Here is a 23,898-nt window from a genome sequence, read left to right as displayed (position 1 = left end):
CTTTTCCTGCACATTCAGTGCATGGCCAGAAGTTGGCAGTGTATTAAAAAGACCCCAATATAAACAGGAGAGGATTATAGTCTGAAAAGTTGCTAAATAGAGCAATGTGTGATAAATGGGCAACATTGCTTTTTTTTGTCTTGGCCACGCCCCTTAGTGTATCTTGGCTCCGCCCACTTTTCAGAAATGTTTCTAAATTTGACTGTAGGCAAAAAAGTGTAACTTTTTAAAAGTTACACTTTAAAGAACAGATCCTCCGGGAGCAACATTTATTAATCGCTGCAAAGCAAACTAGAACAAAAAACTGGGACTAACAAGATCTACCATCTTTCAAGAAACGGTGAATATTGTTGGTGAGGATGATAAAATATAAACTTTCAATAAAGATTAAAGATTGAAAAAAAAGCAACTTCAGGGTGCAGGCTTCTGGATCGCAACCATGAAATATTCCTTATCTGTGGAGAGAAAAGCCAGAACCTGGAGGTTAATTCCACAGATCCGGACCCGGTTCTGATGGCTCAAAATGGCGCCTGGACCTCACCAGCAGTGATGATGATCTCGTTCTTCTCAGTGCGGATCCGCAGGTAGGTGAAGTCATCAGTGGGATCCAGTTCCTGCAGCATCTTCTTGGCCTTCACCAGCAGGGGTTGGATCAGCGCCACATACTGGACCGTGTGGTGGTCCTCCAGAGTGGACCTGATGGCGATTCCTGGACCGATCAAACACTCAGGTAATCAGATTACACACCAAGAAATGACATGGCAACAAAAAACACTGCTTTTACATTTTAAATGTAAAAATGCAGACTTTTATTTCTTTGTCAATTTTTTAAGATTTTGTACATTTTTCAGAGGTTTCTTGATGTTCCAAATTTGGACTTTTTCACCCTAAAGTATAATTCCTCAAAATAAAACAATATTTGTTTTTTTTCCCAGGGTTTTAATGTTATTTAAAAAGAAAGAAAGAACCTCAAATCAGAAGTAATCATGAACTCGGCAGAAATAAATGATCATTAATTAAAGCCAGGAGTTTTACCCTCAGAATTAGCGATGATGACTCCTTCCACTCCTTTCTGAGCCTGGAGCCTCTTCACTACTTCATCAACTTCGGCCTTAAAACGAGGAACAGGCGGCTTCGTTTAACTCGGAAACCAAAGCAACTCAAACACCGCAGCTCATTAAACGGTTAAACAGCTGCTAGCCGCAGCTAGCATCCCGCTAATCCCCGAAAATAAAGCAACACATTCAAACAGGAGGCGACAAAACTCTGAATTTTACTACAAAGAACACAGTGTGGTGTTTTGCCTTACCATTTTAGCGTTTAGCTGGAGAAATCGGGAACAAAAATGAATCTTCTGACATTTAACGGAACCGTTACTGACGGAAACTAAAAGGTTCGAGCCCAACGGCTACTGTGGTGTGTTCACGGTCCTGCAGGCGAACCCGGAAATCTTAGTATCCTTTTGTCATACTGTCACAAAACTCATTTATAAACATAAGAAAACAGGAGTGGGTATTTGTTGTATTGTCTATTATTATTATGGTTAAGTTTTTATCACGATAAGAATTTTATTTTCACATTAAATTCCATACAATGATTATCAACAACTCCCCGCCTCAAAAACTGCCTGTACTGTCAAGGTTCATAGTTTTATTAGACATAAATAAAATTTAATTTAAAACTAAATGTAATATATTTGTAAAATGTCTGAAATAATTTATAAAACTATCGATTCATCGATGATCACTTCATTATTTTCCTCCTGTCGAACTTCAAGCTTTTAAATGGTTGAAAAATCAAATGTTTTCTGGATAAAAGTTTGATTTTCACATGAAACAAAATGTTTGGGAGGAGTCCAGGTGAAGAACATAATAGTCACTGTCATACATGGTAGTGGCAACATCATCCTATGGGCTGTTTTAGAATTTATTTAAAATAATTTGAACCAATAAATCGTTTGCATTTCTCTATTCTTTATTCTGTTGAAAACAATGAACAGAGAATGTAGTGCAGCTCACATGTTTAATACTTCAACATGTTTCTGGGACAGAACAATAAATAACCCAAAGTTTGCATCAAACTGAACCTCTGGAGTTCTAGACGTTCTGGTACAAACTTATGTTTCCTACTTTGTGCACATCCTCATCAGTGAAATCAACACAAAGACAACAGCAGAGAATCAGGAAAGCTAAGAGACGAGCAATCTGGAATGATGGAAAAAGGAAGTAGAGATCTGGACCATCTCGCATCAGATGGATCCCCAATGGGTTCAGTTTCATCATCCATCAGTTCTTGTCCTTGCAGAACCAACACTAAGGTCTTCTCTTTCAGAAAAGCAAACAGAAAACAGTTTGGCCATTTAAATTCAGACAGAAGATGAAGAGGAGACGATCAGCAGCAGCTTCAGGCTGAAGGGTTCTGAATAACAATCAGGAAATAGTCTTTATCTGAGGAGAAATAAGACAGAACCAATGATCAGAATCGGAGCTTCGTGATGAGACTGGGAATCTATGGAGGACCAAGACTGACATGAAAATATATGTATGATAAAGAAAATTATGTATATTGTTGTTTTTCCTTTTGCTTACATGTGAATTTTTGTAAATAAATTTATATAACAATATATACATTTCAAACTCATGTGTAAGGAGAAACAAAAAGAAAATCTATATAATCCAGCTTTTATTTTTAAATATGTCAGTTTTGGTCCTCCATACGAATCATCAGATACAGATGTTCAACCATGATTTTCTCCTAAAATCAAAGCAAATCTGGAGGAAAGTTTCTCTCACCTGGAGCAATCATGATCTCGTTCTTCTTGGAGCGAACCCGGAGGAAAGTGAGGTCGTTCTGCGGGTCGATGTCTCTCAGCGTGCTCCTGGCCTTCATCACCAGCTGGTGGATCAAGGCTGAGTACTGCACAGTGCTCTGGTTGTCCAGGGTCGACTTCACAGGAATTCCTGGAAGGAACGTTTGCAGATCAAACATGTAATTAGGTTACAGAGTCCTGCATCCAGTGAAGCATTTTAACGAGTCCAAGTTTGACTGAAATCTTATTCTATGATTATTTTAACCAGAAAACACAATCACTCAATCAATATGTCAGTGATGTTCACATAGCATTTCAAAACAGATTATTAAACTGATTTAAACAATTTAGAAGCCTGATAAATTTTAATATTTATCTTTCTAAAATCAGCAATGTTCTACATTTGGTCTGCATTCTACCTTTAAAGCGTTTTACCTTCAGAGTTAACAATGATGATTCCCTGAACTCCCTTCTGACTCTGGATCCTCTTCAGAGTTTCTTCAACTTCAGCCTGAAAATCAAAAACAACAGGTGGCTTCATTTAACTCAGAAACAAAAGCAACTCAAACACCACAGATCAGTAAATCCCCTATCTTCTTCCATCAAAGAGGGCCATTACTGTAATTGTACAAATATGCAATGCATGTTTCTAGTAAAAATTAGTAATTAAGCATGTCTGTGCCTGTGTATGTGTGAAACCAGGAATAAACAAAATAAACAAAACTTAGGCCCTGTTTACATGACAACAATCCAATGAAAATGTAATTTGGGTTTAATTTCTATTAACACATTTGCATGAAGACATTCTGATTACAATCTTTGTTTACACAGTACTTTCTCCACCACAGGTATTTTGCCAGGTGGGCGGTGCGGAGCGGTGAAAAGGAACCCTATCCGGGGAAACACGAATTGTAGTAACACCAGTATTGTCAGTAGTTTCTTATTCTTCTGTGGATTGTAGGAAGCAGTTATGTTTTACGTCATACTATGCATGAGGTGGGATTCCCTGACTGAAAAGATCCATTTATTCTGTTTACAAGGCAACGGACACCGGTACGTTTCAGAACCATTGCAATCTGTACCGTTGTCAGAGAAAACATTCGGTGGTTTCATGTAAATGTACAGAACAAACACAACAATACTCTTCCATTTTCACCAGAAATTGTTGCCGTGTAAACAGGGCCTAAAACAACACAACTGCAAATAACTCCTTTCTGTGAACATTGCTACTATACAGAGAAAATAAACATGAACAATAATACTAAGAATAAAACATTTTCAATAATGAACCAAAGTCACTAAACAGTAAAAACAATAAAATTAACATTTTCTGAACTCAGGCAACGCCCGGCTAGCTTCTATCTGCTAGCCATAGTTAGCATCCGGTCAAACCTCCAAATATAAAACAATATATCTCCACAGATGGCGATAAAACCTGCTAATATTTATGTAAATACTAAATCCGGTTGTTCTATCTTACCATTTCAACGTGTGTAAGGGGAAAACTGTGACAGAAACGAATCCTCTTTCGGAACAAAAGCTAACTGGAATTAGCGGAAGTTAATTCCAGTTGTCAGTAACTACGATAAAACAACATCCGGTCAAACAACGTTAAGTTTTCTTCTTTTCTATTTATTCCGTTCTGTTTATTATTGTCATCTATAAAATAATGGTACAAAACATAGAGTTTTATGCTTTATTGAGAATAAAATAAAATAAAAAATAAATAAAAAATGAAATAAAATCCATCAAATTCAAAACGTCGCGCGAGAACAGCGCTTCAGAGGCGTGTTCGGAGCGGGCCCGGGGGTTCTGAGAGGGACGGATTTTGACAGAACACCGGGTGTCAATCTGTCGGTGCGCCGCTAGCAGCCAGCAGGGTCCGGGCTTTGCACCGTCCTGATTCCTTGTGTGGTGTGTGTCGGGAGTTCGGTCGGCTCTCCGCGGTGTGATGGAACTGGACAGAATGGATGAAAATGACTGGAAATACCACGGAGAAGGAAACAAGAGCCTGGTGGTCTCCCATGTTCAGGTAAATAGGCTAACGATGCTGAAGTTGGCGTCTGATTCGAAGATTTTTAAAGGGCTAGTTCACTGTTTAGGGAACCTGGGGTATCCGGTCTACAACAAAATCCACAGCGATTAGTTTGACCAAAACTGAGAAAAATATTCTGCATTGATTATAGCTTCATCTAAGCAAAGTTAATAAAGTTAATATTTTTTATTGTTGAAATTTCTCTAAATAGTGAGTTCAGAACCTAGAACCTCCAAACTTCAGACTAAGTACATTTAGTCTGGGAATAAATATTGTTTATAATTTTTCTACACTGCTTGAGAAGTATCAAATTGCTTTAAATTTGATTGAATCTCGTAAAAGAGAATAATGTTAGAGAATTAAATCTCCATGTTTAATTAAAAGAAAAATTCAGAATTACTTTAAGAAAATACTCAGCTATTTTCTATATTTCAAACATGAGCTCAGTCATAGTTTAAGTTAATATTGCAGAAGTTTTTATGAACTTGACATTTTAGTTCTTCTGTATGTGTAACTTTTTCTGTTATTCTAATACAAAACTCAGTATTACTAAATGTCATATTACACTGACAGACATAAACCCTCCAGTTAAAACTTTAATATTCTTAGAAAACTGTACAAAATAGTTGCTGTTGCCTTTTCAGATTCAACACCTACAGTTCCATCTTGAAAACATCTGTGTTGATTCTGGACTCATGTTTCATGAAAACAAACCCTTTTATCATATTTCACTAGTAAATTATATATTTAAAAAATCAGATTTCTTTTTTTTTTTTTTTACAGATCATCAGTTGGTATGTTTATGCAGGAATTTGCATTAACTGCAGATTAATTCAGTTCAGGTATTAACTGTTAAAGTATGCACCAAAAAATGTATGTAATGATCTACGTACCAAAAACATACATACCTAAAAAGGACGAACATAAAACTTAATGTTTTATTTTGGTCCTCCAAATAATATCTAAAGAAAATTCAATCCTTGTTTGATTTTTCTTTAAGTATTTAAAAGTTTTGAAAGTTTATGGTGTTTAAAAACTGTGGACTAGTCCTTTACGGAAGCTTCAAATCGAAAGCTGACTTCACCCTCGTCCGCTGCAACGGTTGAAGCTAGTTAAGTCATGTAAACAGCTTCCTACAACGGAATAACATCACTTTTATTTATTTTACTACATCACACTCTTGTTTAAATGTGTCACGAGAAAGATTAACTGAGATTTCGACATATTTTAGATTAAAAACTAAAGTAACGGGGATGTTGGGAAGCTAACGAACTTAGCATCAGTGTTTCCATCAGCTGTTGATGGAAAAGATTTAATAGGCCTGTTCTTACTTTTATCTGACATTTATTTCACAATAGAGTATTTTTTATGGTTCTTGTGTGTCTGAGCAGTCGGAACTGTCCAGAGACTAATCATGCTGTTGAGTAATAAGTGCAGAAGACTGTGAGTCACATCAGAACTGGACCTGAATCACTGGGAACCGGTTTGGTTCGTGCTCTGTTGATCCGATGAAGGACTTTATGATGCATTCACGGTCAGAAGAGTTTCAAAGTTACAGACACTTTCTGGGATTAACTGACAGTTCACAGTGTCTAGATTAAAATAGGAAAGAAGTGCCGATCCACTGTTTCGAAGGTGAAGCCAGCAGTTCTGATTCTTCTGTTCCTCTTTTTTGAACAATGTTTTGCATTTAAACATGTTGTGTTTAGAAACCCATAAACTCTGGAGGGAAATCAGGCTCAGCAGGAATAATTGTCTGCTCTTTACATTGTTCACATCTTTTGTTTCTGAAGTTCAAACAGGTTGAACTGCATCATCTTTAATCTGCCCTGAAGCTGATTGATGTTCTGGTGTCAGATGGATTCTGAGCTCCTACTTCTGCTTTGACTGACAGGAAATACGTTCCTGGTGAAACCACTGTTGGCTCAACGAAATGTTAGGGACACATGAAAACGTGCTCCTAACCTTCAATACACTCCCTGTCCGATGCATGTATGAGGAAAAGAGAAAAACAAAACGTATATATTTCTGCTTTATTTTTAATTATGTCAGTTTTGATCCTGGAAATGTGACAAAACCTGGAAATTTGAAAGTCGCTGTGCTTCTTTCAAGTTCTTGACTTTATAGTTTTCAGACAAACATAAAAAATAATGAACTAAAATTTTTCCTTAACAATGTAATATCTTCATGCAGCGTGTGGCATTCATGGTATCTTCGATCATTCATCATGATAAATTAACATGATAAAAATTTTAATTTTTATTATAAAATTCAGTTAAATATGTTAATTTTACTACACAGTTGTCTTATTGAGAGTATCAATACATTTGAAATTATGATTAATTGTGATTAATGTGATCAATTTAGTGACACAAATAAAACTTATTTATGTAACTAGGGTCCAAAGGAAGCATATTACAATATTTGTGTTTTTGGAGCTATGATTGCTCCATAAGCCACCTACAGTTACCTAAAAAAGTAACAATAAATAAAGTTCTTATTGTTGCTTTTATCATTACCACAATAGAATATAAAAAGATGATAAACATTAAATTCATAATATTGTTTATGTTCATAAAAATCCCCAAATATCACTGCAACTCATGTGATATGGGTCACTGAGTTTTATATTACAATGTTGGCAAAAGAAATTAAAATAAAATTATTTTCCCCCCTCAACAAACTGGCGCCCTGCTGATGTAATCCCGTTCTACCCGGTGGCCCAACTGGACCACACGGGTCATGTTTCACATGTTTCAGAAAATATGTGAAACATGCAAAGCGTTGAGCCTGAGGACCTGATGAGGAAACTCTGCTCCAACATGATCTGTGTTTCTCACGTTGCTTTGAAACCAGGTGGCCATTTCTGAAATAGTAAATTAAACAAAAAATAGTAAATGAAATCAATAACATTAAAAAAGAAGTGAAGTTTTTACAGTAAAAAAAAAATTACAGAAATATAATAAAAAGAGTGAATTTGTTACAAATGTAAAAACAAAAACAAAAAAACATATAAAGAAATGAAAGAAGAAGTGTAGTTGTGAAAGTGAGTCCGTTAGGCCCAGTTCTGAAGTCACCACTAGTTCCTGAGAAAGGAAGTTGGGGCCTGGTGGCTCGGTGTGAAACTTCTTCCCAGCAGATGGTTTTAGCTTCACGTTGGAGTTTTTCTGTTTGTTTTTTACGCCAGGTGAATCTCACCTGGAGTCGGGTTTCTTTATGCTGCGATGCTGGTGATTGATGTGAGAACAAAAGAGTTCAGGAAGAGAAAGTTTGTGTTTATCTGAATTTACCTGGTTGTCTCTAAACTGACTGGACCTCAAGCTGTGTTACTTACTGGTTTCCAGCAGGGTTAAACTGGGATGTCTGTTCTGGGAACATTTTCCCAGCAGGTTTCTGTGGTGTTGAATCGTCATCCAACCCCAAACTGCGGCTCCAGGTTTTCCCATGACACTCCCAGGCGTTGTGAAATCGGGTCTTTGTGTGTAAAACGGGCGTCCATGTCAGAACCTGCCTGAGGAACCGCCTGGAAATGTTCCATCACGGCGCTCCGGATGGGATTATGTCAGACACTCTTCCTGCTGCTGGTGTTTTTCCACTATGTTTATCTCCAACATTTCACCTTATAAACCTGACATGGTCTATACAAATACCTTTCACCTGCACGGTTACCTTCAGTCATCTTACAAACCGCATCTCCATGTATCTGGGTTAACAAGCCCTGAGTAGAAGGCAGATACTCTGAATAAACCTACCCAGCTCTGTTACTCACGGTTTTTGGTTTCAACTGGGTAACTCAATTCAAGCTAGCTCTGAGTTGAGCGTGAGCGAGAGTATAGAAAAAGACGTCATCAATCGAAGGCAGATCTGCCATGGCAACGGGAGAAAGAAAAGCTTGAAACTGCATATTTATCCTCATCCTGTCTCAGTCAAGGTTGGTGTGGAATCAACCAACTCACTCGCTCTTTGGTTGCCTAGCAACAACCCGATGAGTAACTCGCGCAGCAGCAGTTTCATGTTTTGCCACTGTGCCTTATAACTGCTTAAAAATAAACAACTGCATGTTGTGAAAACTGTGGATGAAACCGGAAAGCTCAAACCACCAGTTTGGCAGATATTTGAAACCAATAAGCCAATCAATAATTATAAATCGACTGATATAAAATGCTTCTATTGTGATATGTTTTTCAGCCATACTGTCGAATGGACTTAGACATTTTAATTACGCCATAAGGAGAATATCAAAACATATTTAACAAGGAAAGCCGTTTTGCTTAGCATAGCAGAGACCAAGTAAAGGGGTGAGTTTGATTAGCAGACATTTAATTATATTCTCGATGCTATGCTTCTTAACGTCTAAAAAAAGCTCCTATCAACTGTGATTGATGGGAGCAGAACGGTGGAGCTGCGTGTGCATTTATTGTGCATCGTGATGCATTTGTTGGTCTAATGCAGGAGTGTCCAAAGTGCGGCCCGGGGCCTATTTATGGTCAGGGAGTGATTTTGTGTGGCCTGTCCATCACAGATGCAGATGCAAACTTTTTAATTTTTACTAAGGGTAAAATTGTTACCAACATAATTTTTACAATTGAAAATGTTAAGTGCAGAGTTTTTCTTCTTGTTATAACCAACCTTTTATAATAATCATAACTACGTTTATGTCGACTGAACAGACTTTGCTGCCTAAATCAGCTTTCATTTAGTTTGTTGAACTTGGTTAATTGTAATGAGTGTTTTGAAAGAAAAACCAAATGTTTTTGTTCAATCAAGTCCAAAATAATTTTAAAACTAAATGAAACTTCTTCTAATCCAGAAAACATGATAAATCATTTTAAAGTTTAGAATCTACAATGAATAACATACATTTTCTACAATAAATAACTAAGTCAGACAACTTTGTTTTAATCTTTCCATTATCATTATGAATTTTAGTTTTTTACACAACTTAATTGTGTGTTTCTTGGTTTTCTCTATGTATATATTGTAAGACCATTAAATGCGCCACAGAAGCCCAACTCACCATCAGGTCCGATCTGGACAGAATTCTAGGAAAAAAACTCTGTCTTCTAACTAGGATGCTCCAATCAGAATTTTTGCTGCCGATTCCAATCCCAAACATGGTTTTAAATACTCTGCTATAAGAGCAGAACAATCCAGTCCAGGTTTGAAGAGTCTAGGTGTTTTAGTTTTTAAACTAGAGACGATTAAAGATGCAGAAGGTAGTGAAAAATAAGGTGGACCCGCCCTTTAGCCATTTCCCAAATCGGAAGCTGGAAACCAACTTCAGCTTCGTCACTTGCGCAGTGTGAAGGAAAGAGGAGATCAGCTGCACCTGCAAGCTGCAAAGTGAGATAAATGTGATCAGCAACAAGAGGCTGCGATTGGCGATCACTAATCATACACTTTTTCACAGAAATCAGCTGATTATGATCGGTGGCCGATCAATCAGCACACCTCTGCTTTTAACGTGTAATTTGCCTAAATCTTTATTTCTCCATTTACGCTTTAAACAGAAGAGCTGTCCTAAAAAAATAAATTTGTTTTCAAAAGCTATTGTGTGAAATAAAAGTGCCAACTTGTTGAGGTGGTATCGGTATCAGCGAGTACCTGAACAACATGAACAACAAGGAACAACATGGCTGAACTGCTGACCTGTCAGTCAGAAAGTACAACGTTATTCTGTGATCAAATTTAATTATGATTTTAAGTCACACAGAAGGCTTTTACCCAGAGGGAAGTTTCTGTTGGAAATTTTATATTTCTGTTATTGGTATCGGCCTGATGTCAGCGTCACTTACTGGTACTCATGAAAGCAAACTGATCTTCATGTTCTGCTGGATTTGCATCATCTGCTCCGTCTCCAGCTGTTGTAGTTTTCTTTCTCTTTGCTCCGAGTCAAATCAGCCAAACCCTTTGGGCAACCTGTTCCCCTCCTCGCCTGTGGGGGCGCTGCATCCAATGGAGGGGCCTCAGATTTTAGTGTTTGGAAGATTTTTTATTTATTTTTTTTTTACCACAACTCATTTCTCCTACTAGCACTGGGCTCGCACATTTGTCTTTGTTGTCTTCTTACCCAGAATGCCTTGCGCTGTAGTCCACTTCCTGCTTTTGGAGTGGTCTCTGGTCCACTTGGTTCTCACATATGCATTCAAATCAAATCAAAGTTCACTTCAACCAAACCCAGAGCTTGAATTTGTTCAGAGGCGTCAGTCAAAAGTTAGAGTTCCGGACCTATGACCTTTGCCCCCTGACCTTTGTCCCTCTCCAAACCCGCTTTCCTGTCTGACAACTGTCATATAAAGGCCGCTAGAGCCAACATACCTAAATCAGCTCAACATCCAGAAACAGGACCCAACCAGAACCAGATCAGGCCGGTCTTCTTTTTGCTCCAGGGAGGCTGAAAGATCCTCTGTAGTAAAATAAATCAGGTTCATTGGGTTTAGAAGAACTTATGTTTGAATCCTAACTGGATTTCTCTCTGTTCCTGCAGCACTGCAGAGTTTTACGTCTCCTCAAGTATCCAGCAGAAGACTCTGAGAACCCTCCTCAGGTAAAGTTGCTGTTTGTTCTTCTGATCAGAACCAGAACCACTTTGTTCTGGGAGGTTCTGATTTGTTCATGTTCCAAAATGCTAGATCTGTCTCTGAACACACTTCTCTGGTTTCACGTCAGAATCAACTAAATGTTTCTGTTTGCTAAAAGCCTAAATTATAAGAGAAAATGTCAGGGATTATTTTATTCTGAAATTCACATACAGAATGATTACTGTTTCTTTAACTAATGAGGGAAAGCCCAGATGATGATGTCATGGCTTTGGAAGCTTCTGATTGGTTAACTCAGACATGTAAGTTATTGGAGACTCACCTCCAGTTTCTAGATGCTTGAAAGAGCCTCATTCATCTGTTCAAAGTATTATAGCAAAGAAAGACATGTTGTGAATGTTCAATCATCATACGGGTCAGGAAGAGACGGGTCTGGTCCACAATGGGCCACTCAGTGAGTAACAAGCCATTACTCCAAAGGAAACAAAAAATGACCTCCATTCATGCAAAATTGACACTTTTAATTGTCATTATTTACCAAAAAGCATTTCTTGAGTAAATTAGTAGACATTCATAGAGAGTCCTTCATGTTAATGATATAAGATCTTTTATTTGTCATTATGTTTCAAGAACTTCATGAAACTGGAGATGACTTGACTTGTTACGTCACTCTTCTGCACATCCCTTCAAATAAAGTGACACAGAAATTTTTTATGATAAAAAATAAGCGATATGATGAATGCCCATCCCTGGCTCTCTGGGTCTGACTTTGTTCTGACACGCAGAACCAGAACATTCAGTTGAAATGGAAATAGTTTTCAGTTCCAGTTTCTCTGCTGCAGTTCAGCATTTCTCCTTTATTTGCATGAAGCCCAGCGCTGATTTTACTTTCATCAGACCTCATTTCCCTTCATTATCCTTCTCACGCTCTGGAGCTCCGTTTACCTGGGCGGGTGAGGTCAGAGGGGGACGGGTGGCTCCGCCCCCTGGTGGACGGTTTGATGCCAGCACTGACAACAGAATGTTGTGTTGCAGACAGCGGAGCAGGCCTTCAGGCAGATCCAGAACATCGTGGACTTCACCTCCAATGTCATGAGCTGCCTGCTGGGGGAAAAGTTTGTCCACAGTGGGGTAATATCTACAATTTTTACCAACCATTAATCACATAAAAACCCTCTAGTTTCACAGTGAAAACTGACTGAACTGTCATTATTTTGGAAGAGTCTGACCCAAAAGTTTTCTGTTTAGAGAGACGGAGCAGATCATCCAGCTGGTTATGGTTCAGATCTGTGGGTGTGTTCAAGGTGGGGCACAGGGGCCATTTGTGGTCCGTGGGTTATTTTCTGCAGCCCCTTGTAAGCAGTTAAAGAATGCACATTTGATTCTCCTGAGTCAGGAAGGTCAAAAATGCATCATCTACTGTTTAATCTAGTAATATTACGACCTTATTCTCCTAATATTACTTTTTCTTCTCTTAAAATTACTATTCATAAGTCATAAATCTATTCTCTTAGATTTATGACTTTATTCTCCTAAAATTATGATTTTATTCTTAAAGTTACAACTTTATTCTGGCAATATTATGATTTTACTCTGCTAATTTAAAGATATCTCCTAGTCTTGCCCTCATACTCTGTTGCATTTTTGACTGTTGAGGACTTTCAGCCTGTGTAATTTTGGCTCATATGGTAAAAAGTTTCTACACCCTGATCAGAGACAACAAGCTGCTCAGTGATGCTGCAAATCAGATTTATGTGGAAGTTCAGTTTGATGTTGAGCTTTTATTTGGTCTGCAGGAAGTGGTCAGACTGCCGCTGGAGTTCGTTCGACAGTTATCCATCAAGATTCAGCATCAGAGACCAGGTGAGACCTCAGAACCAGACGGGGCCCGTTTGGACCCTGATCAGGACCTGAACCCTCACGCTGTGTTTCTGTTTCAGCCTGGCGCTGTGATAAAGTCATGGACATCTACAGCGGCTGCGCTCTGTGTCTTCCCAACCTGACGTCTCCGACCCTTCACCAGCCCACGCCGACCCCGCCCCTTTGCATCGAGATCAAGGTACGACTCGCCGCCATGGTGAGTGACGCTCCGAGTGGGTCGGAGCATCACTCTGAGGGACGATCCAGAGTCAATTAAAGTTATTAGAGCTGGACCCAGCAATCAGGCTGACCTCTGACCTGAACCTTCAGAGCCACATAAAGATGCTTCCAAAGGCAGCCTTCTTTCACCCGACGAACATTTCCAGGATCTGAGGATAAATGTCTCAGCATTAGAGAAACTCATCCAGGCATTTATCTTTACTCTTTAGTTTGATGACTGCAGCAGCGTCTTCACAGGTCTGACTAAGATGTCAGTCGTTCAGCTGCAGCTGATCCAGAACGCTGCTGCTGGCGTTCTGACTAAAACCATAGAGCATATCACCCAGTTCAAAATTCCTTCTACTGACAGACTTTAAAATACTGCTAGTAGTTTATAAACTACTGAATACTTTAATGCTGCTGTTGGATCAACTTTCCAGACCTCTTAGGTCTTCTAGTTCTGCTTCTGGTTCTGCTCTGTTTGATATGTACTGCTGACACTTGACTAAATTTAATGCTTCATTTGTTGTTTTTATGACTTTGTATTTTTGTGTCTTTGTGATGTAAAGCACTTTGAACTGCCTTGATGATAAAATGGGCTCTACAAATAAATTTGATTGATTCTGTTTTCAGCCTAAATGTGGCTTCCTGCCGTCCCCCAAACACGTCAGCAAGGACATCAAGACCAGAGTGTGTCGTTACTGCATGCACCAGCACTACAAGGTAGAGCCTGCAGGACACACACACACACACACACACACACACACACACACACACACACACACACACACACACTCTGGTGTTTGATCCGCCTCGGCCTGTGGTGAATCAACACCTCTGTTCTGAGACATGCAGAATGCAGAGCTGTTTCACTCTGATCAATGAACAAAAGCTGCTCTGTTTGTTTCTGAGCTGGTTCTTCTGCAGAAGAACGTAAACAAGAATGTAAATAACAACCAGCTGAGCATCAGAACATATTAATCTGATGTTGAAGATAGAATGACTGAGTTTAGTTTAAAAGGTTTATTAGAGTTAAAAACAAAAGAAGAAGCAATTATCCACTGATCAGAGTTTTGAAAAAATGAAAAACTAAATAATGTCCAGGAACCCAAGAGAGATGTTTCAGCTAAAGAGCTGAGCAGAACCAGGTCACTGGACCAGTTGAATCAGTTAGAGTTCTGTTCTGGTTCTGGTTTCTCACCAGCAGCTCTGCTGTTTTGGTCTCACCTGTTCAGGTTGCCAACGGGAAGTGGAAGAGACGCAGCCTTTACTGTCCATTGGACCTGTTCTCAGGGTGAGTTCACTGACGATGCATTCGCTGTCCTGTGGGTTTTCAGGGAACCGTCTGGTCTTTTTGTTCTGCATTCTGTCGCAGTCTGATTTCTTCTTCTTCTTCTGTGCAGAAATAAACAGAGAATGCACTTTGCCATCAGACACCTGATAGAAGAACCTCAGAATAACCTCAAAGTGTTTAAGGTATGAAACTGAACTTTGGTTACCTGATGCTCCTGGTCCTTCCTGTTTTAATAAATCATGTTTTTAAGATGTTTTCTTCTCTTGTTTCCAGCTAACTTTGCTGATTTTGTTTCGTTTTATTCCAACCGGACTAACGGCTGGTTCTGGGTTTCAGGGTGGTCAGTGTATCTACAGCAGTAAGGAGGGTAGTGACGAGTCGCCCGACACAAACTCTCTGCTGCATCACCTCAGACCTTACTTCCTGCGTGCATACAACCGCGTCAACGGTCACCTGACCACCAAAGCTGTCCTGAACGATTTCATACAGGTGAAGCAGCGGCCCAGTATGACTCTGCCTGGAGCTGCTGGTGTCGGTCGGCGCTAAAGGCTGGTTTTGTGTCTGAAGGTCCTGGGGAACGCCCTGCTGAGCGCCGCAGGGGGAGACGGAGGTCAGGTGACCGACAGGACCGGAGAGGGGCGGAGCTTCTGCGAGGCCAGTCTGTTTAACAGGGAGAGGACTCGCCACGGTCAGTTTGTTCTCTAACATCATCACAACTTGTTCCTTTAAAGCTGCAGAGTGAAACATTTATGATTTGTTTTTTTATACATTTGTTAAATTTATCTCCTCCACTTCCCTACTTACCACCTGAACAAATGCACCAAAAACAACCAATCAGAGCCCAGAGGCGGGACTTAGCGTTGTCAATCACCTCAAGAAACAATTTACTGCTACAGGAAAATTGTTTATCCATCGTCATCGATGGCTATGCTAACTAGTCCTTAGCATTCACAAGGGGCCATGTTGGCTGCACAGAATGAGCAGCGCTACACAAGATTGTGATTGACAGCCTTAGACTGTTAATCAGATTATTTAGGCCCTGATTGGTTGTTTCTAGTTAGTTCTGGGACAGGAGCCTGATTTTATCACATATTATCTGTTTCATACCAAAATGTCACAATAAATTAGTAAAACTATTTTTTTATAAAAATCACAGATTGCAGTTTTAAGCAGATTATTTTTATTGTTTTGGTTTTTCTGAACTTCAAACTTTGAACAGAATCAATATGATCACAAGGTAAACTCCGCATTGAGCAAGCCAACAGTTATTGGAAATAATGTGTGATTTGTAAAGAGTTGATGCATACATTTCAAACCTCAGTGTTAACCCAAACTACATGCATATCAAAACATGCAGCTCAGACTCATGTTTACTTCTACTGACATTTTGAGTTACCATGGTGACATAAACAGCCAATAATGCTCCAAAAATGTCTCACAGGAACGAATTCAGTCTGTAACGAGGCGATCATCTTGCTTTCACCTAGAAACAAAGTTTCACTTTTTATTTGTAGAGAAATCTGTGTTCTGTTCAAAGGTGAAGGTAAATTTTCTGTAGATTTTCCAAATTTATCATTAAAGCAACACAAAATTCCCTGTTAGATTTGAAACAACAGAGTGGAAGAAGAGTTTTTTAACACGCAGTTAGTAATAGTTATGTTCAGTAATTTATTATGAATGAAATAATTTATGAAGTTAGCTTCTTTAGTTAATTGGGGCACCATCAGACTCCCTGGAATCATTAGGTAAACATACGAGCCTCTCATGAAGGAATAAATGTAATTTTTGCTAGACAGCAGAACCTCCTCACACAGAAACCACAATAAACACAAACCATTCTCTGACAGTTTATTAGCAAAATAACTCAACTTTACACCAATAATGCAATTTAACGACTAAGAAAGAAAAGTATTGAATAGTGAAGTATCAAAAAAAAAATGATGAACAACATATGAGGAAACAAAATGGAATTCTGGACAACAGCTTCAAGACTGAGAAAACAAAAACGCAGAAAATCAGGACTTTTGAAAGTCATGATGAGTATGGTCCATAAGTCCATAATAAAAACTGAAAATACAGACTGAAACATTCATATGCAGGTGACCTTTGACCCACACTAGAAGGATTTTATTAAAAGGCTGCATGAAACAAGAAAAATTCTTTGGTTGTTTTTATGGAACAGAAACACATAAACTAAGTGTTACTGGAAGCTGTTAAGTAATTTGAAGTTAAAACCTGATGCACTTTGGGACAAGCTCAACCACAGAACCTCCGGTTCTGGTCTGAGGCGTTTGAAACAGATTTTAGTTTGGTTCCTCCAAAGGTTTTGGTTCTGCAGCATCTTTCAGGTCCTGATGTTACAGATAACAGAGGAGCAGACTTCCTGATGAAATTCTCTGGAACCGGACCTGAAACCAGAACCATTTCCAGGTTGATTTAATGAACTCGTCCCTCTGTGATGCAGGATCTCAAGGTTTACCCACCAACAGCATTTTGTCCAGAATCCTTCAGACTCAGATGTTGGACTCGTTGGACATCGAAGGGCTTTATCCTCTGTACTGCCGAGTGGAGCAACACCTGCAGGACTTCCCCAAGGACAGGTAGAACCCGGCCAACCGGAACCAGAAGGAAAACCTGTCCCTATAGGTAGACCTGGACTCTGACGTCTCTGTCTGTCTGCGCCAGGACTGGCCTCCAGATAGACGGACCGTACGACCAGAACTTCTTGGAGAAAGTGCAGAAATGTTCGATGGAGGACGACGGCTCTGTGGAGTACGCTGCTGCCAAGGTCAGATGGTTACCAGTTCTCCTAGTAACACAGACACTCTGGAACAGTTTACTCTTTATTTTCATACTTGAAGCCAATTTACAGTTTTGCTCTTTAAACAAAGATGAACAACAATGTCATTTAACAGAAACTAAACCCAGAATGTTTCCATGAAGATGAGCAGCAGAGATGAAGTCAGACAGAAACGCTTGGTTGATGCTGGACAGATTTTAAGTGTCAAACACTAACAGTTTTATCCTCCAGGTCAATGTTCTAGGTTTTTCTATAAACTTTCTCCAAACCACAGGAGAAACTAAATGGTTCCATTAAACTAAAGATCTGCTGAGATGATAGAATGAAATCCTGACTTTTCTTCTGCGGTCAGATCAATAAAGTTTTATTAAGCTCAGCGCGATGAAGGAATGTTGCCAGGTGGTGCTCAATGGCGCCACCTGGCAACATTCAAGCACTCTGCACATTGACCTTACTTTATTGCAGAGGCATGAATATCACAACACTTCTACGATTTCCCAAGACGTACAGAGTTTCTGGCAGCCATTTTTGCACCCAACAGAGAGAAAATACTGACAATTATCCTTTTTCACCCTGTTTATGATCTAAGATTGAAACTGTACTCAATGATTGTCAATAAGCACATAATTGGCGAGTTGGAAGTACTCGCCAATCCTTCGACCTTCAACACCCGACCTGTCTTGAAACCAAACTTTTAAGGCATGCTGCTGGACTCACATTGAGTCTATTTGGAAGATTTGTCAAATGCGCCCCCTAGTGGATGGGAGCGGGAGAGCGTTTATGATAGGTGGTGGCTGCCGTGAGGCCGGAGTGGCGCAGAGCTGCAAGGGCCGTATGAGGCTGCTTGCAGCTTTAATTTGAACTTACGTTCTTCATACTGACAACATCAAAGCTGCTGTTTCATCACTGAGATATTCATTGTCAGGATTTTTACTATATTATCAGTGGCGATGAATGGAAACATGTTTTCAGTGAAGGTGTGTGTGAAGGTGTGTATAAGTGTGTTAGTGTCCAGATCAGAGAACGACATAGTTCCTTCCCTCCGTCCCAGTCCAGATTCACTCTGATTCTCTGGAGTCTTTTCTGGACAGAAAGGAAAATGAGAGGAGCTGGTGGAGAACAAGCTGAGTATTTACTTTCATATAAGCCGATACCAACCAGCCAGATGCTCTGTCTCCCTTCCTCTGGACAGACTCTGCTGACACACCAAGTTCCCAGTATTCACTGTCTCCAACCTCAAAATCCCAGCTGTGGTTCCCTGAGTTAAAACCCTCAGAGCTCAGAACAGACCGCCACAAGTCATAAAACCTCTCTGGATTATAAGGAAGCTGCTGTTCCTCCCATATGTCAAAGTGGTCAGATCTTCAGACAGCAGGAGTTCTGGATTCGCCGTGTTTGGGTCCAGAACCAGAGGAGTATAGGTCACCATGTCCTTCATGTTGCTCCAGATGTTGAAGGCCAGGTTGCCCAGATGTTTGGCCTGGTCTATCAGAGCTCCTGAGGGCAGCTGTGGATCCTCCAGCAGGGGGCAGCGCTGGACTCTTTCCACTGCAGCCTTGTAGTTGTGCAGGAATGAGACGTCTTCAGCTCTCAGCTCCTCCTCTGTGGCTCTGACTGTGTCTGAAAGAGCTGCTATCTCTCTGCTCAGAGCCTCCATCTTCTCCTCCATCATCCCTCTCTTCTGCTCCTCTTCCTCCCTCAGTGCAGCCAGCCTGGCCTCCTCTTCCTCTGCTAGAAACTGATGAAGCTTCTTAAACTGCTCAACAATCTGCCTCTCTGTGTGTCGGGCCTGGACCATCATGTGTTCTGCTGTCTGATCAAACTCCTCTTTAACTTCCTTCTTCTGCTCCAGTTTCTTCTTTAAAGGCTCCAGAGATGTTTTCAGATTCTCTCTGTGATCCTGAGCAGCTTCATCGATGGCTCTGAATCTGTGCTTGATGTGTTTTTCTGAATCTCTGCAGACGAGACAAACTGGCTGCTGATGGTCCAGACAGAAGAGTTTGAGTTTCTCAGAGTGCAGACTGCAGAGACTCTCTGAAGCTTTTTGCTCTCTCTGCTCTAAGAATGATTCACAGAGTCTCTTCAGAGCCGGATTTAAAGTCGGTTCCTCTCTTGAAGATTTCCTCTTGCAAACTGGACACTCTCCTGCTGGTTTCTGTCTCCACCAGTTCTTCAGACACTCCTTACAGAAGCTGTGGCTGCATGACAGAACAACCGGATCCTTAAAGCCGTCCTGACAGACCGGACAGCAGAGGTCCTTCTCTGGTCTGGAAGCCATTTTGTCTCTGAGTGAAGCTGAAAACACAGAAGGTCCAGTCAGTCACTGAACTCTGAGTGTTTTTGGTCCAACTCGCCTTCAGTGTGAGCAGCTGGAAGCAGCAGTGTCTCTGCAGGAACCAAAAGTCAAACTGCTTCCTGCTTTGGTTCGGGTGTGTCGAGTGGTGGAGCTTAAACCTGATGAGCTTGCTGTTCCTTGTATTTGAGGCGTGCTTCACTGCAGAGTCCAGCATTCAACCTTTGATCAGAACAGACTTGTAATAAAGACAGTAGAATAAACTCATTTAACTTTATCATCTTGATTCTCATTTAGGAATAATCAGCTGACCTCAGCAAAGTTCACATCTACAGTAACTTTGTTTTTTCTGCTTAAGGTTCTGTTTAGCTGGTTTTAGTTTCTGACAAATAACTGATGACATCATCAACCTGCTGTTCAGTCTTGTAATAATTAGTATGAATCAATTGGTTTTATCACCGAGTTAATAAAGTAGCTTGAGTATATCAGTTCCACTCTGTCTGATCCTGAAGTAAAACTCAGACACTCAGGATACAGTTCGCTTTTCTCAGGTTTTCTGTTGCTTTTCAGGCAGTTTTAATCCAGTTCTGTTATTTTCTCTGCAGGTCCATCAATACCGGATTGCCATGACAGCCAAGGACTGCTCCATTATGGTTACGCTGGTTCCCAGTAGTGAAGAAGAGGACAATGATGAAGAGTAAGACTTTCGTGTGTCTGTTAAATCAGAGCTGAGGCCTTCAGTCTGCAGCTGGATGTTCACTGATTCATTCATTCATGATGAAGATGCATCTGAGTGATGATGACCACCGCAGCTGGTCTGCAGACAGTTGATCAGGATTGCAACACCACACACAGTTTACGGTTCAGTTCAGCGCTTTGCATTCAATATTATTTTGATACATATAAAACTGATAAAGTCTGTAATTCTACTTTTGTCCTGCACAGGTAGAAACTGCGGTCTCAGTAAAATATGTCGGTGAATAAACTGCAGAACTCGCAGCAGGTTCTGCATCAACAGGACGGGTTGCGATGACCCGGTCCATGTTTCCTACCGATGGAGTTCAGCTTTTTATCACCACTTGGCATGAAGGCTAAAGTTATTCCAAAGTCAGATGTGAATGATGATGGTGGAGGAGCTTCAGTAGCCACGTAGCAGCCAGCTAGCCTCTCTCGCTAGCTTCTCTCGCTAGCTTCTCTCGCTAGCCTCTCTCGCTAGCCTCTCTCGCTAGCTTCTCTCGCTAGCTTCTCTCTCGCTAGCCTCTCTCGCTACTTCTCTCGCTAGCCTCTCTCGCTAGCCTCTCTCGCTAGCTTCTCTCGCTAGCTTCTCTCTCGCTAGCCTCTCTCGCTAGCTTCTCTCGCTAGCCTCTCTCGCTAGCTTCTCTCTCGCTAGCCTCTCTCGCTAACTTCTCTCGCTAGCCTCTCTCGGTAGCTTCTCTCTCGCTAGCCTCTCTCGCTAGCTTCTCTCGCTAGCTTCTCTCGCTAGCCTCTCTCGCTAGCTTCTCTCGCTAGCCTCTCTCGCTAGCTTCTCTCGCTAGCCTCTCTCGCTAGCTTCTCTCTCGCTAGCCTCTCTCGCTAACTTCTCTCGCTAGCCTCTCTCGCTAGCCTGGATGCTCAGTGGCTCTGCGCTCGATAATGCGGCCTTGGTGGCGCAGTCGAACCCAGAGCCATCGATCATCTCAGCGCTTATCGAACCCAGAGTATTGTACTGAACGGTTCATAACAAATAGAGCTATTGTTGCACCCCAAGTAAAACTCATCTATATATTTTCACATAAAGCCTTTGCAGAACCGGGTCTATATAATAGCAAGCTTGACTCTGACACCTTAACATGAGAAGTTCTGCGTGTTTCAGTTGAGTTAAACGAAACCCCACAGTCAGAGCGATCACCAGGAGAGCAGGTGTTTAAATGATCAACCACCGCTGTGATAGTTTCTATTGCTGCAGCATATTGGCCACCACAGCAATCTCCTATTAATAATCACAAAACAAACAGCAACCCTGGAAACATAAAACTGCAATGTGTGTTTTTGTACCATAGCCGACTCAGACAGCGAAAAAAAAAGAAAAATGCAAATAGTTTTGAGTTCTTCAGTGTTTTTCTGCCTTACTTTTTTCCCTTGCTGTAATTAAATGAAATTATAGTGAACGGTTCTTCCGCGTTGGTAAGTTGAAGCATCGTCATTAACCCTCCTCTCCTCCACAGACTCTCCTCCCAGAAGCGTCTCAGGGACTTCAGACCTCAGGCCTTCTCCTCCTCCGTCTCCGTCCTGGATCTGGACCCCAAGCCGCTGGACAGCGTCCCCCGCCAGCTGCGTCTGGACCAGAAGATCGTCTCGTGTTACCTGAGGACGGGCGGTGCCTTGCCCAACGGCTCCCTGCCGCCGCTGCCCAGCATCCTGGCGGCGGAGAGGGAGGAGCGAGCGTTGCTTTCCAGGCTGTGTGAAGGGACCGGCTCCGAGGTCAAGAGGTCACCGCCCAGAGAGCAGTCGGATCAGAACCCGGCGCCAGTTCTGTTTTACTTCACCACAAACTCGCAGCTTCACTCTGACCTCTCCTGAAGCTGTTGTCATAGCAACGGGCTCTGATGCTTTGAGGTCATCATCATCAAACACTGTCAGCAGGCGTCTGCTGAAACGCTTTAAAAGGTCAAATTAAAGGGTCGGTTGAACCCGACCAGAACCTCCTGGGAACCTCTCTGTATGTGGGATCCAACAGAGCTGGGACAGAACCTCTGACGTTTCCACTGATAACAGGAAGTGATTTACTGTCAGTCTTTTCCTGGGTCCAGTTGAGCCAGAACCTCCCAGTGTCTGAGCAGAGCGGGTTTGGTTCTGTTTGTGCCGGACCGGACCAGACCGCTCATTGGGATCAGAGCAGATTTCTGTCTGGATGTTAAACAAACAGCAGCATTCAGAGGTTCTGATCCGGCCCCGGTTCTTTCCTCTGATCCGGTTCCTTCCTCTCTGTTTGGGTGTTCTGGTTCTGCAGTTCTTCCTGCAGGTCTTCCAGACGGTTCTTTTGGACTTTGGCTGATATTCAGTTCTTTTCAGTCCAACAGAGAAATAGAACCTTATGGAGGTTCTGGAGAACCACTGATCCAAACAGAGAAGTAGTGAGGAATTGAGGACCGGTTGGATATCAGGAGGTTCTGGAGTCCGACTTCTGGACTGAAAGCTGCTCCAGAGTCCATCCAGACCCCTTCAGAATCTTTCTAGAACTCAGAGCGTTTCATCGACCTGGACTCTGCGGTGAAGGTCCAATCTGACCTCTGACCTGCTTTTTTTTTTTGTGCCAAACATGGCTGGTGCTGGTTCTGGAAGACGATGATGGTGCGTTTGTTGAGGAAGCGAACTCTGTTACAGGCTGCGTTCCCCTGCAGCCCGGCCCATTCAGCAGGTCAGGACCGATTCTGCTGGACCGGCCAGCAGCGGCTTCAGAGAAACCGCTGACCTTTGCCCTTGGTTCCTGTTGAAGGCGCTCTCCTTTGGCCAATTAGTAACAGTGTGAGCTCACTGAACGGCACCGCAGACTGGAAACGTTCCAGTTCAACTGGGAGGATTTTCAGGTTACGGCTCTTAATCTGTAAAATGTTGATAAAGTCGATTTGATGAGACGCTCCAAAGGTTTACACACTCCTGTGAACGTATCCACTTCCTGTGGGGCAGAAGCCGACTTTATTCACCTGGAACACAAACTATCCTGTTAGTGGGGAAAACAGAACCAGTTAAATCTGTAATGACCCGGCCAAGTTTACGCACAGGTTCTGGTCCAGTTCTAGCATTCTGAGGAACCTGAAGTAAACTTCAGCTGTAATCTTCCTCACATCTGTTCATGTTCCACAGGGTCAGACGGTTTAAAGGTATCAGTCAGGAGAAGGGCACAAAACACTAATCTGCTAGAAAGCTGAAGCATTTTTTTGTCCATCATCTCCGAGAGACCAAACATCCAGTCAGAACATTTAATCAATGATTTCATGGGAGGAAAACTACATAGTTTTAGAACGGCCTAGTTAAAACCCAGATTGAAAACCAATTAGCTGAAGAGGCAA

At 41.3% G+C, this 23,898-nt stretch overlaps 4 protein-coding genes across 4 annotated transcripts; 1 reads left to right on the top strand and 3 right to left on the bottom strand.

The window, feature by feature from the left end:
* Nucleotides 1-255: 255 nt before the first annotated feature.
* On the bottom strand, nucleotides 256-1,426 carry LOC129372676 (dynein light chain roadblock-type 1-like). Its single transcript, XM_055050097.1, has 4 exons — nucleotides 1,310-1,426; nucleotides 1,036-1,111; nucleotides 542-709; nucleotides 256-455 (listed from the first exon to the last, which is right to left on the bottom strand). Exons 1-4 carry the CDS (start codon nucleotides 1,310-1,312, stop codon nucleotides 412-414), a joined length of 291 nt encoding a protein of 96 aa, XP_054906072.1. The 5' UTR covers nucleotides 1,313-1,426; the 3' UTR covers nucleotides 256-411.
* Nucleotides 1,427-1,953: 527 nt separating this feature from the next.
* LOC129372775 (dynein light chain roadblock-type 1) lies at nucleotides 1,954-4,404 on the bottom strand. The gene is made up of 4 exons (XM_055050280.1): nucleotides 4,290-4,404; nucleotides 3,245-3,320; nucleotides 2,793-2,960; nucleotides 1,954-2,447 (listed from the first exon to the last, which is right to left on the bottom strand). Exons 1-4 carry the CDS (start codon nucleotides 4,290-4,292, stop codon nucleotides 2,404-2,406), a joined length of 291 nt encoding a protein of 96 aa, XP_054906255.1. The 5' UTR covers nucleotides 4,293-4,404; the 3' UTR covers nucleotides 1,954-2,403.
* A 215-nt stretch (nucleotides 4,405-4,619) lies between these two features.
* On the top strand, nucleotides 4,620-22,807 carry ippk (inositol 1,3,4,5,6-pentakisphosphate 2-kinase). Its single transcript, XM_055050281.1, has 14 exons — nucleotides 4,620-4,841; nucleotides 11,332-11,391; nucleotides 12,419-12,514; nucleotides 13,180-13,246; nucleotides 13,324-13,442; nucleotides 14,096-14,185; nucleotides 14,698-14,756; nucleotides 14,866-14,938; nucleotides 15,093-15,245; nucleotides 15,324-15,444; nucleotides 17,221-17,356; nucleotides 17,442-17,544; nucleotides 20,455-20,546; nucleotides 22,054-22,807. Exons 1-14 carry the CDS (start codon nucleotides 4,761-4,763, stop codon nucleotides 22,406-22,408), a joined length of 1,605 nt encoding a protein of 534 aa, XP_054906256.1. The 5' UTR covers nucleotides 4,620-4,760; the 3' UTR covers nucleotides 22,409-22,807.
* Nucleotides 18,749-20,004, bottom strand: LOC129372778 (E3 ubiquitin-protein ligase TRIM35-like). The gene has a single exon (XM_055050282.1). It carries the CDS (start codon nucleotides 19,832-19,834, stop codon nucleotides 18,836-18,838), a length of 999 nt encoding a protein of 332 aa, XP_054906257.1. The 5' UTR covers nucleotides 19,835-20,004; the 3' UTR covers nucleotides 18,749-18,835.
* Nucleotides 22,808-23,898: the final 1,091 nt, after the last annotated feature.

Source organism: Poeciliopsis prolifica, unplaced genomic scaffold, assembly GCF_027474105.1.
Source record: "Poeciliopsis prolifica strain line A6 unplaced genomic scaffold, Auburn_PproV2 SCAFFOLD030, whole genome shotgun sequence".
NCBI classification, from domain to species: domain Eukaryota; kingdom Metazoa; phylum Chordata; class Actinopteri; order Cyprinodontiformes; family Poeciliidae; genus Poeciliopsis; species Poeciliopsis prolifica.
Note: the sequence above shows the minus strand (reverse complement) of the source record. Positions and strands in the feature narration are given on the sequence as shown.